The sequence below is a fragment of the Choristoneura fumiferana genome, chromosome 19 (genome assembly GCF_025370935.1).
Source record: "Choristoneura fumiferana chromosome 19, NRCan_CFum_1, whole genome shotgun sequence".
In the NCBI taxonomy this organism is placed as follows: Eukaryota; Metazoa; Arthropoda; class Insecta; order Lepidoptera; family Tortricidae; genus Choristoneura; species Choristoneura fumiferana.
In genome coordinates this window covers 7,730,891-7,744,784 of record NC_133490.1, presented here as the reverse complement: position 1 = coordinate 7,744,784, position 13,894 = coordinate 7,730,891, and the positions used below count along the sequence as shown (strand labels likewise).

The 13,894-nt window shown below is 40.0% G+C and overlaps 1 protein-coding gene across 7 annotated transcripts in view; it reads left to right on the top strand.

Annotated features, from left to right (window-relative positions):
• The window catches only part of pan (transcription factor pangolin), a 186,288-nt gene that overhangs the window by 99,501 nt on the left and 72,893 nt on the right, over nt 1–13,894 (top strand). For all 7 annotated transcript variants that reach the window (XM_074102519.1, XM_074102524.1, XM_074102518.1 and 4 more), the window contains exon 4: nt 2,286–2,386. In XM_074102519.1, coding sequence (XP_073958620.1) covers nt 2,286–2,386 — 101 coding nt within the window. The remainder of the gene's footprint in view (nt 1–2,285; nt 2,387–13,894) is intronic.

Sequence of the window (13,894 nt, the reverse complement as noted above, 5' to 3'; positions counted from 1 at the left end):
TGCTTTAATTTGGGAACTATATTTTTAGTCGGCCCGATCTGTAGCGCGACAGTGACCGTTGACTTTTGCTTGGAAATTATATGAATTTGGAGAGAAATAATGTAATGACGAAGGGCACTAAATCACTCTTATTATTTTTCAACATTCATGTAGGTAGTTCAACATCATCATTATTCCAGCCGTAGGACGTCCACTGTTGGACATAGGCCTCCTCCGGTCTCATGATGATCGTTTCTGTAACAGGCTAGTTGGCGCTAGTATAATGACATCCGTTTGACAACTTTGACATTTGTGTTTAAAAACTAAATGAGCCAATCGCAAGCAAGACTGTAACGTCAAACGCGATACTATAGCACCATCGAGCGATATTTCGACTGACAAGAAACCTTCGTCGATTGTGGGGCTGAAGTAATTTCACGTTCCGTCCAATTAAATAATACAACCGTTTTTTTTTATTTGAACATCCTTTAACGCTATCCGTACTAACCATCGATGACTCGTCACGATTTCGAGAGTCGAGAATCGACTCGAAACTTGCCGATAATCGGTTCGGTCACGCGTTGTTACCGGTAATGGTTTAATACTGGCCGGTTACAGCCTCGAAGTGTTGACGCCCGTTTATTATCAGAAAAAAAAGCATTCGAATTTTGAATTTTAAAACACTTCGTTTACAAATACCGTGTGATGTACCATTTTTTTTAATTCACGTCACTGAAGTCACAGATACAAGGAACTTTTTTTTTTCAAAGACCTACCTAACTATTAATTTATTAATGTAACAAGAAATGCGAAAGAATCTCTGTCTGTGCTTCTGGTATTTCTTTCAAGGTTAAACCACTCAACCAGCTTAGAAGAAATTTGTTAGGAATGGAGATAGTTTAAGATCCTGGGAAAGAGGATAATTTTCCATGAAAATTGCATAACTCCCATGGGATAGCCATAAAAAAGAATGATGATGGGATGACTATGTAATTGCGTTGTCTTTGTTTTAAAGTACGTGTACCAAACCTCGGATCAATCCGACGTCTAGAATCGGATCAAGTTTGGCTTTAAAATTTTATCAATATTACTTTAAAAGCTTTTAAAACCACTTACTCCACGATGTTAGTAACTTGCGAGTAACTCCTAGAAAACTATACTTTTCATCTTCCGCGAGTTAAACATTCTGATTAAAAATGTCTAGTGAATAAAAAAATGGAAATAGTTTCTCCCTTCTCCCTATTTCATTCTCTTTCATCCCTTTACGTCCCTAGACAGCATGTACCTATATAATAGTAGATATACCCGTATGACAGTGGAGGTGAACGCGATCGATATAGCTTTTTTTCTTTATTACTTTTCAGCCACATCGCTTTTGCCAGTGGCTTAAAAAAAAAAGTGCTATGTCATCTAGCTTACATTTTATCGGCAAACAGCACTTTGTACTGAACTCAGTCAGATTAAAATTCATTTGTTTCAGTTAATACAAAGGCTTACATAATCTTAATCTTTTGACTATTTTTTCTATTACCTATGACGAGTTCAATATAGATACTTGTACGAGTAACTGTCGTGTTTGTAATTTATGATGTATTATATTGAAAGAATAAATAAATAATCTATGTTAGTAGGTATTGTGTATTATAAAATATAAGTAATACATGAGCCAAGCTCTAACGCCTGTGATCTATTCACAGTCTCCCACGCCACCCCTTTGCAAGCCTTTTTGCAAACATTTACTTTGACAATTCGACAATTAGTGCAGTTGTCGAAGTAAATCGGTCAATATTCTTAAAAGAAATATATCAAATGTTCTCACTGTTTACCTTTTAAGCTAGAAACACACTGACGGCGAAGGCGGAGCGGTGCGGCGCGGCGCGGAGGCGGTACCGGTTGTAATGTTCGAGCTAACATGAAAGAGGGCACACAATACCGCGCGGGAAATAAGCGTGGCGCGATATTCTGTGTGGCCTCTTTCACGTTAGCTCGAATATTACAAGTACAAACCGGTACCGCCTCCGCGCCGCGCCGCACCGCTCCGCCTCCACCGTCAGTATGTTTTAGCTTTACTGTCATAACCTCTTTTTTATAAGCTATAGTAAGATTTACAGCTGAACTCAAATTTTGTTTCCTAACTAAACCTGTTATTACGAAAATTTATTTCAATTTTATAACTTTGAATGGTTCCCCGCGTTAAACTTTAAGCCTAGTGCGGCAAACCCTGGTTGGTAATTCTTTTAATTCTACTTAGGGTTACTGTTCTCCTCTCAAAATTCCAGTGACTTATGTTACTTTATCTTCACCAGGTAAATTCGACCCACATCCGGCTGCCGGCTTCAACATGGGTTACCTCATGGCACCTTACCCTTACCCCAACGGTGGGGCCCATCCGCTGCCAGTCTCCATGGTAAGTTACCATATAAATTTATAATACTCTTATTAACCATGAATACTAAATTGAACCGGAAGACGAAGCGTTGGCAGGCCTCCCACTAGGTGGACTGACGACATCGTGAGAATTGCGGGCAACCGGTGGATGCAAGTGGCGAGTGGTCGTTCATTGTGGCGTTCTAAGGGGGAGGCCTTTGTTCAGCATGGACGTCTTCTGGCTGATGATGATGATGGATGATGACTAAATTTAGCCCGTTGAAGTGGCCATAAAGCTAGGTATAGCATGAGGCCGAAAAGTTCTCGACTGAAGACCAATCGGCAAGCACATCGTAGGACGACCAGCATTAAGATCCACGGATGACCTGGTTAAAGACGTATAGGCTCACGGTGGATGCAGACCACTTCCAACCGATCTGCTGGTGGTTGTCGTTCATTGTGAAGTTCTAAGGAGAGGCCTCTGAGCAGTGGACGTCTTCTGGCTGATGATAACTTATGCTGTTCTGAGTTCCAATCCAAGTCACGCGTGCTAAATTTTGTGCAAAACTTGAATGTACCCTTATATAACAAAAGCAATCAATCATTTTTACCAATAACGAAAGTATAAAATGAACTTTCTAGCATTTAATCTAATCGTGTCGACATCGACATATCAAAATGATTAAGAGTTGCGAAAACATGCAATCTAGAGATATAAAAATGCGCATTGCAATTTATCGCTTTTTATCATGACATAATTTCGAGTTTTGTTACTTGGCATTTTTAAAATAAATTTTCACGATTCTGCGCCTAGTATTTTTTTAGCTTTGTAGAAAAGTTTTTCTTGTTTGTTATTTACCCTTGTTCCCAGTACATAAACATCTTACATAACCAGCACTGGTAGGGGTTAAATTCCTTAACTTCATTTCGTCATGGAGCTTGCCGGCCGATGTCGCAGTACGTTCGCTTCACTCGCTCGGCTCACGCATTGTGAACGTTGTGGTCACAATTGTACCTAACACTCCTCGCTTAGACCGCAGATCGGCAAGCGCAGCGTAGGACGTCCACCATTGAGGTGGACGGATGACCTAGTTAAAGCCCTTCACTGTGGATGCATGCAATGCGAAGCAACTAAAGGTTAATACGAAAGGCCTATATCCTCACTATCTATAGACTTCCACGTCTGATATTATGACGATGAGTGACAAAGTGAACATCACTCAACTTCGAATTTCAGAGTACGACATCTCATTGGTGGGATTGAAAAATTTAGAGACGTGAGCCCAACTTCGAACATGTTTTTCTCTTCTTGAAAGGTTTATAGGTCAAAACACTAAGCATGAAGCTTGAAATGCACAGAGAGCGGTGGCGAGGCAGTGCGGCGCAGCGGGGAGGCGGTACCGGTTGTAATATTCGAGCTAACATGAAAGAGGGCACACGAATACCGCGCGGGAAATAAGCATGATGCCGTGGCGCGGTATTCTATGTGCCGTCACGTCACGTTAGCTGGAATATTACAACCGGAACCGCCTCCGCGCCGCGCCGCAACGCTCCGCCTCCGGCGTCAGTGTGTTTCTAACTTCACCGTTATTTTGGAATTAGAAATTGTATTGGAATTATATTTTCTAATATTATTTTCCAGTCAGCTCAACCAAATCTAAGATAAATTTATTACGATTAAAAACATCTTCCTCACCATCCAATATCTTCCGTCGCCAGCACCAATATGTGACACAACAATTGTGCATAAATATATAACTCTACTTCTAGGACCGTTAGGACGAGTTAAAGCTAGAAACACACTGACGCCGGAGAAGGAGCGTAATATTCGAGTTAACGTGAAAGAGGGCACACAGAGTACCGCGCCACGCTTAAGGTGATTTTCCACCGGCGAGGCGAGACGAGAATTTAAATTTGTATGGCGGCGCCCGCAGTGGCCCGCGAGAATGCATACAAATTTCAATTCTCGTCTCGCCTCGCCGGTGGAATATCACCATTATTTCCCCGCGCGGTATTCTGTGTGCCCTCTTTCATGTTAGCTCGAATATTACAACCGGTACCGCCTCCGCGCCGCACCGCTCCGCCACGGCTCTCTGTGTGTTTCAAGCTTTAAAGATATTTTGGCACGCTCCGCTGTGGCAGATATTAATGCAGTTGACTGTACAGACTATGCAGCCGCAATAGTAGCCCCATCAGTGGCCTTAATATTGACGCACTCGAAAGTGTTAAAGTTTCCAATACGAAAAAGTTTATTTAATCAAACGGATTGATAAACAGCCGGTCGAAATTTAATAGTCCGGGGTTATTTTTATTGGATTATTTCCTGGTAATAACGCCACGTGCCGGGACTCGAACCCGGCACACCGGAAGCGGTAACACAAACATTTTTTTATTTCTGTACGTTCCATTCTGGACGGCGAGTGTATGTCTTTTTAACCGAATGTGTGTTTTTATTTGACACGCATGTTAGGTATGTATTCGAAATGTCTTCATGATTATTTTTATATGAAAAAAGTGGGCACACTAGATGATAGTGTCTTTAAACATTTTTGTAACATGATTCTTATTTGAAAGAAGTAACTTTTGACCAAAATGATCGAGTATAAAATGATAATGTTAACAGAAATAGCGCCGTTAAAACAGAGAGGAGCAAAAAACGCGTTCATGCAAAGCGAGCGTCAATAAAAAATGCGTAAACAATTTCGCTAAAATTTAACGCGAAACAAGTGCCGATCGACGGAGTATGCAATTTAAATTTCAAATTCAAAATGTCAGTCTTTAAAAATCGAACGGCGTCGAGTCGATAGCGTTCGATATGGCGGTAGTACGCATGCACGTCCCCCATTCAGTACCTTCAGAGCGTCGTAAGAAAAAAAAAAAGAAGCGCCACGAAAATATGAAACTTGAAGCGCAACAGGTGGACTGAAGCCGTCTCATTCTTTTCTATGGAGTTTTAAGTATCGTCCTTGTTGTGCGGAAGCCGCCCCTAGTCGCCGCCCCCGCTTGGGCGGGAAATTTAAATGAAGGAGGGGATGGAATTGGAAATGCTTTTCTTTTTGCTCGCGGGGTGTTTTAGGGCTTTTGTCTGGGTGAATGCGGCCAGTAATTTCGGGGTCGCTTGCGTTTCGTCTAAGTATGCCTGGATTTGAAAACGAAAGTTTTTTTTATGTCATGTCCGAATCATGCATCGCTGATCTTTGGACCAATGGGGTCAAATGCCAAACTTTTGTAAATGTTTTTTTTGGAAATAGTTCAGTAGATTATTATTATTTTTTATCTCTAGCTTCTATTATTACATAGAAGATGAAACAATTGAATGTTATTATAAAAGTGGTTTTCCATAAGCATCTGATAAGATTACATTGCTATCTATTTGATCAATTTCAAATAAAACTAATGACTGGATCAATAGCAGCACTTTGAATAGATAACAATAGATAAGTAAACTATGATTCGCTGTTATTTTAAGTTGATAAAATCTACACATCAAATACAAATATGTACTTCACTGTACCTATTACTAATACAAGAAAAGAATACAAAAATTGTAAAAAGTACCACCTTACTGAATTAGGCAAGAGCTTTAAATTACCATATTTTCCCATAAACCTCTCTTAGCTTATTTAGTTTGACAGTTGACAGGACCATTGAAAGTATAACTCTACCTTATTATGACAAGTCAACGTACAAACGATGAAATTGTAAGTAATGTTAGCGGCAGGAATTTGGATTTATATTAATGTTGAACTCGTAAATCAACGTAAATTTCAACGAAACTCTAAAATATTCCTAGACCGTATTTATTTGATTTGAATGCATTAATAAGCTAGAAATATTATTGTGCACTCAAAACTTACTGGCCACCGAGAAAAACCTTCTTTTTAATTCTTTCAATATGGCATATAAACTTCTAAACTGCCAGTAGCAGCATTAGTAGAGAGAAAAGAAACAATTGCCTATAGCACAAGCCATGAAAAAGAAAATGGCCGGTGTACAAAATTTTGATTTGAATTTTAAACATCCTATTCGTCTTTTCGTGTTTCTGAATGAAAAATTAATCGCAATTCAGTTTGGAACTGACAGACGTGGTTATGTTTGGTCATTGGTTGCTTTTATACTTTGGAAATACGAAGATTTGATGCGTATAACTTTGTCTATACTTCTTGTTTTTTAGGTATGTACATTAAAACATGTAGGGATCGCCACGAGGCATCAGGAGCACGTAGCATCTCGTGCATTTGTCATAAACATAACGGGGTCTTATCTCTAGTCTCAGGTCTGGTCTGCTTTGGGAGAATAATAATAAAATTATACAAAAATGAGGCAAATACTAATGTGAAAAAAAACTTTTTAGAACAAGCTTTTTGTACACATACACTTTTAGATTACTTAGTTTGCGTTGTCATTCAATGTTACCTACTACAAATGAATAAAATTAGGCTTGTATGATTTAACTTTGACAAACTTGTAAAATTTGCTGATAGAACACGCGTTACTGACGCTTGATATGGATGTGTATGTCATGTCATGATAATGAAAATTAGTCTCGACCATACTCTTCACTACTAATACTACTCCACTAGTCAAATCTAATTTAATATATTAGTCTAGTTTAATTTACTATGAGGTTTTCTTTCAGTACCATACTCGTATTAGCAAGTCAAAGGAAATTTACTATAAATTATCACGAGTACATGTGCATGTAAATTTAAACTTCTCATTCCTGAAGCGATTTTCCTAATCACCGCATACCCCGAAAGAACATCTAATACCCCGATACGGGTATAATTCCGGCCGGGGAAGTCATTACCCGTGCCCGGGTAACTTCACCCCGCCACCCCAGCCTCCCCTCACGCTGCATCTCATTTCCAAATACTATACCGACTAAGCAGACTTTCCTCTGCGACTATCGAACCCCACCCCGATAGAAACCAAACCGTAATCTTTAGAGAAAAGAGTGCATTTCGGCCCGAGCCACCCCAAGAATCGACATGCCAGTTGTAACTTTGTAGCGTTAGCGCTAAAGTTAGATTTTCTTTGAGCTTTCTTTCGGTGCGGGCGGGCGGATTTGGTCCGAGGGGTGGCAGGGGGACTTTCCACTGAATAATAGAGGGGAGATTTCCTCTCTTATTTTTCGTGAATTTTTTATTTAAGAAAGGGATAAGATTTTAATGTGGGCGCTTCGCTTTTATTACTTGCGATTGCGAGTTATAGCATTGTTGTGTCGTGGCGCGTATGGGGTTTCCGCTCAGGCTTAAAGTATTTTGTATGGGACGTATCCGGGGACGGTAATGACGTTTTAGGAGATTCGTTTCTGCCCCGTTCTCCCCGCCTTTTGTGGACGTCGAGTCATTGTTGCTATTCTGCGATTGTCTTGTACATGAGTAATTAGACATTTTGGGACAGTTGGAATTTTGGTAGAAATTTGCATGGCATTAACTTTTTCGTTAGGCAACAAGGAGAGTGAGAGATTCGTGTTTAATTTAGGCCTTCGGTTGTAACTCCTCGCAGATAGTTTAGATGCGCCAAGTAAAGAAGTTAGTCTACCCGATATTATATCTACCTATTTTTTATGTGTAAGGCTTTTGTTTAAGCACTAACACGCCTTATTATGTGCGAAGTTGAAATCTAAGATGGTTACCTAATTTCCTTGTAAATGCTCGTTTACTCTAGATTTAGAAAAAAACAAAAACTTAGAGGCTGAAATTTCGAGATTTCACATACATACATCCCGGCCCCGTGAGAATATGGAATAACTTATCTGTTACTCCAAACATCCAACTATCTGCATACCAAGTTGCATAAAAATCCGTGCAGCCGCTTTAACATGGCATAATAAAAAACACGCACAAACTTTCGCATATTTAGTAAGCTTTATGTACTGGCAAAAATTTCAATTAATATTTTCCCGGTATCGGGTAAATATTTTGAAATGTTGTGAAATGCGAAACATGTCAAAGGTTCTAGGGGGATGCATCATGGAAATATAAATTGTAGAAATAGTTCGCACAATAAAAGTGAAAAATTGTATTATTTGGACTTGGAGCCAATAGCTCTTTGAATCGAATTTAGTGTTAGTTCAGTTTAGTAAGTATTGTCAAAATGTATGGAACCATCAAGCTTTAGTTTAACAGGTACTAGGCAAACAAAAAAAAAACTGGAAAAAAGCTAACCTGTGACCTATGCCATTGTGCATAAGAAAGACGAACAAAATTGTTTTTTAAATATTTATTATGTGTATACGCACATCATAGAAATTTGCAAATCATTTATTGGCCTCTTGATGGTCTGATCGGATCCGTTCCGATTTAGCTGAAATCGGGCATAGCCTTCAGTCAGCTGCAGAGAAAACGTGACCCCACTGCGGTACATATATATACCTACATAACTTTCTCAAACTACTACATAGTGGACTATATCTGCGTTGCCTACCCTCACATCGCTAGATGGCGTTAGTATCGTGAGGTTTTTTTGACGTTACGGTCTTGCTTTATTACGAACTACCGTTTTCGCGCTCACCAGTTGGCGCCACTGTAGACAAAGGTCCTGAAGTATAATGGTTAGTTTGTTATTTATTACGGGCGTGAAAACAAAATTTACATTTAAATCATATTTAATACCTTAAAACCGTACCATAAAAACATCGAGCATGCCAGTTTTGTTTGGAAAAAAGGGAGGACAAAGTTTTCCGAAAGACAAAACTGTCTCAAAACACAGACAATAATTGACACGTAACGTATATTTGCCATAATTAATTTCAGGTATAGCAAAATATTTACAAAATTATTTTATAATTGTAAATAAACCCCCGTAGCCCACCCAAAAACCACTCGCTACACTAGCGCCTCTAGCGGCGAATTCATACGCGATAGCCCTCATTGGCTCATTTAGTTGTTAGCCAATCGCAAGCAAGACCGTAACGTCAAAAAACCTGACGATACTAACGCCATCTAGCGATATTTCGCCTGTCTTTTAGCCCTCATTCCAGATGGGCTACCACGAAACTCGCAAATCGAAGTTCGTATCGCACCGTCCCTTCACTCGCGTATTAAATGACATAAGCGTCAGCGGGACGGCAACATACGAAGTTCGAGTTTTGCACTTCGTGGTGTAGGGCCAAGATAGACAGCGCTAGCTCGCGTCGCAACTGCAGGGCTACTACAAAACTCGAAGTTCGTGTCGTGCGGTCCCTCTGACACACTGTTTAATACGAGAGCGAGAGGGACCGCACGAACTTCGAGTTTCGTAGTAGCCCGGCTGCTCTTCGCCAGCCCCCCAGCACGGCGCTGCCAACCCTGGAACTGACCAAGTGCACGCCTATGATAACACCGCTTTATATGGAGGGTTGACTCAACCTGTATTATACATTCTGACCACTGCCAGGACTTGGAACGGAAGCTAGACCACATTCTTGGACTTGCCCTTGAACTGGACTGACTCTTTAACAATAGGTGCAAATTGTGTGGGACAACGTAGAGGCGGATGCGTTATTTATAGTAATAAAATCAATGTGCTGTAAAATCAATACCAAAATCGGTCTGAATCTGAATCCTGAATTCGGGAACTACACTTTCACAGACACACACACACACACACACACACACACACACACAACAAACGCTTTGCTTCAGCCAGGAGTTAAAAATCAAAGGCAACGTCAGTTGTTTTACAGTCTATCTTAAGTAACTGCAGTATTTTTTTTCTAATTAAACGTTTGTAAGGTATATTATATGTATTTTAAAAATATCGAATCCAGAACTGAAACAAAATAATCATGATCCCTTTCCCGTTTACTATGCTGAGCCGCGTTTATTATGCTGAGTGGGGTCCAATTTATCGGTTTTTTTATATTTATTATTTGTTCATAATGTATTTTTATAAATAAATGTCTCTCTCTCTTACTAGCGAATTTAACAAGACATCACATGCTAATTACAAAATCAGGAAGAGTGACGAAATATCACAGTGATTTCATTAAAAAAAAAACTACTAAATCAATAAAATGTAACTCGTATCTCCGTGCGGTCTAATGAATATCTTAGAAACAGATTATTAAGTTATAAAATACTAACCATTCGAGATATAATGCCGCATTCAATAATAATAAGGTACCTACTATAACTGCAGAATTAAAATCAACACCATTAATCCGCGCCCGCGTCCGCTCCTCCCTTAACCCACACCGACTCACCAAATCGGAAGTATGAATACTATTATTTAATTATCTTTGTCGGTACTTTTGACCGCCGAAATTTAAGCGAACCTTATAACTGCTTTGATTGCTATCTCATTGTATTGTATGAGCTATATGACTTAATTTATTATAGCTAACGAGACATTTATTTGTTTATTGTATTACAGTGATAAGCAGTGATGAATGGCGTCTTTAACCGCCGACGCATAAAAGGGGGTGTTATAAGTTTGACGCCAATGTCTGCATGTCTCTGTGGCATCGTAGCTCTGAAACAAATGGACCGATTTAGATGCGATTATTTTACGTTAAAGCGAGTTGCCTTGCCGACACCGACATAGCTGTGAAAATATGCAAGTTGAAGTGGCAATGGGCGGGCCACATCGTTCGAAGAACAGATAGCCGTTGGAGGAGGAAAGTTCTCGAGTGGCGACCGCGAACCGGAAGACGAAGCGTTGGCAGGCCTCCCACCAGGTGGATTGATGACATCGTGAGAATTGCGGGTGGTGGATGCAAGTGGCGAGTTGTCGTTCATTGTGGCGTTCTAAGGGGGAGGCCTTTGTTCAGCAGTGGACGTCTTCTGGCTGAAGATGATGATGATGATGATGAGTTGCCTTCCCTTGCGGTGGTTCTTAGCTATATTTCGTTAGAAACAGTTCTATGTCGGGGGTTTTTCATCATCATCAACCGGAAGACGTCTGCCGAACAAAGGCCTCCCCCTTAGAACGCCACAATGAACGACAACACGCCACTTGCATCCACTGGTTGCCCGCAGCCACAGAATAAATAATAGTACAAATAATAATAATAGTAAGTAATAATAATACAAATGTAATCATAATAGTAAAGACGTCGATGGGGTTTTTTAAGATTTCTACATAGGTTAGGTTATTAGCGTGAAAGAATAACAAACAGACACACCCATATACTTTCAAACATTCACAATTATAACGGCAATAAGATTACACCATCAATTTATCACTCCATTTATAAGTATATGGCTAAATATACGTCAGTTCGTCTGAAACCTGCGTATCCCGTAATACTTTTAAAAGCATCCCCTCGGAGCTTTGTCGGCGATGTCATTCAGGGAGCTTTCGAGACGCGCCGGTGTCAGGGAACTGGGTCGAGCTTTTTAAGCTCCATAGTAAGACTTTAATTTTGTTGCGTGGGGAGCTTTTTACCATATTTTGCGAAGTTTCTATCAATTGACGTGCTTGGAGTCTGCGGCGATAGGTATGAATTAAAGGGATCTAAATAATATTAAAGATAATATCTCTAAAAGTCTTCATCATCATCATTGTCCCAGCCTATATACGTCCCACTGCTGGGCACCTCCCAGAATGAAAGTGCTTAGGCCGTAGTTCCCACGCGGGCCCAGTGCGGATTGGGAACTTCACACACACCATTGAATTGCCGCGACTATATACAAATTCACCTATACAGCTCTATAATTAAAAAGTGGCTGAAACACATCCTAGCATAAGACCCATAAAAGTTCTGATTCGGAGAAAATTTTCAATCGAAATCGCATACAACATTCTATTCCATACGATGGAAATTGTTAAAATACATTCACTCAATTTATAACAAAATACCCACATATTCTCAAATCTACCTCTACGAACCTCCCTCGGATGGTAATTGCCTAGAAAGTCTCCCCTAGTAATAGGGGGGGTTGCCTGGGGGGTAGTCTGGTCTAGATTCAGTATTATCCGCTCTCTCGCTTGATTGATATGTCGTATCTAGGTTTTTATATTTAGATGGGAAGTTATGCGTAGAATTCCTACTACGTATTAAGGTATTATAAATGTGGATAGTATGTTGGTCTGTTCCGCCGTGGAGAGTAACAGAGCATGTGAAATTAATAGTACATGAGGTATTATATCGTAATGATGTTGCGAATATCCATGGGAAAGCAATGCCCACTTGCCATTAGACAGAGAGCGAGAAAATCTTACACATTAAGATACACAGCCGATAAAAGCCGTGGTGGCATAGTGGTTTGACCTATCGCCTCTCAAGCTGAGGGTCGTGGGTTCAAACCCCGGCTCGCACCTCTGAGTTTTTCGAAATTCATGTGCGGAATTAGATTTGAAATTTACCACGAGCTTTGCGGTGAAGGAAAACGTGCGAAGCAATTCAATGGTGTGTGTGAAGTTCCCAATCCGCACTGGGCCCGCGTGGGAACTATGGCCGAAGCCCTCTTGTTCTAAGAGGAGGCCTGTGCCCAGCAGTGAGACGTATATAGGCTGGGATGATGATGATGATGAAGATACACAGAAATTACATTAGTAGCAAAGAATAAATACAAATGAACATGGTATATTATAAATTGGGCCCCACTGAGCATCATGTTGCGGCAAGCCGAAATGCTGTTTTTCAGTGGAACCCATTTTACAATGAAACACATAAAAACATACAACACATACTGTGATGACGCGCACGGCAGCGGAAAGTATAGTTCGCAAAGATACATACAATTACTAGGGAACCCACCAGCTCGTTTTCCACTCTATTTAATAAATAAAAAACTAGTCTCCATAATTCTCAAATTATCTTAATATACCTAAGCAATTTACCAACAACAATAAAACTTCAAAATATTCATAACACACCAAACAGTTGCCCTTTTGAAGAGATTAACCCTATCCTAAACCCTCGAACAAGCGTTCAATTTCACACCAAGTGTTACCAGAAACTAAAATATTAAATCCAATTTACCAAATTCCCCCTCGATCATACAAAAATATGACCATAAACCTCTAGAGTCTTTTGTGTGCTAATCGTTGCGATTGCACAGCGGTGCAACCCTAGCGCTGGCGGGGCAAAAAATGATTATGATTTTATGGCAGGTTACGTCTATTATATGCGGATTAAGTTATGAATTATTTGTTAAAGGGGCACTTAACAAGCTATTTGGCGCTTTAGATCGCGTGCGGGCTTAGCTGGCCCTTAATTATGATTATTATAGCATCTTCAGCTACTCGATTTGATGCGGATTTAAGCGACAGGTGAATTATAACCGTTGCGGTCGTGATTAAATGATGATTAAAACGCTGTTTGGTGCGGTTAATTTGCACTCATTATTTCACGCCGTTTAAAATGTTTGTTCAATTTCGCATACAAAACGCAGTTGCACGGTGAATACGGGGTTCCCGAGGAATGCTATTGATTATTTTATAGTTTCGATATATTATTTTGTTTGTATGTGCTGAGAGTTTGAAGTGATTTGGAATGTCGGGGCGGGGCTGTTTGTGCAATTCATCCGGAGGTGGATTTTCCGTTTTTTATTTGTTTATATTTAAAAAAAGGTTTTTTTTTTATTGCATTTTAGATGCCTTTCACGTGTAGCTG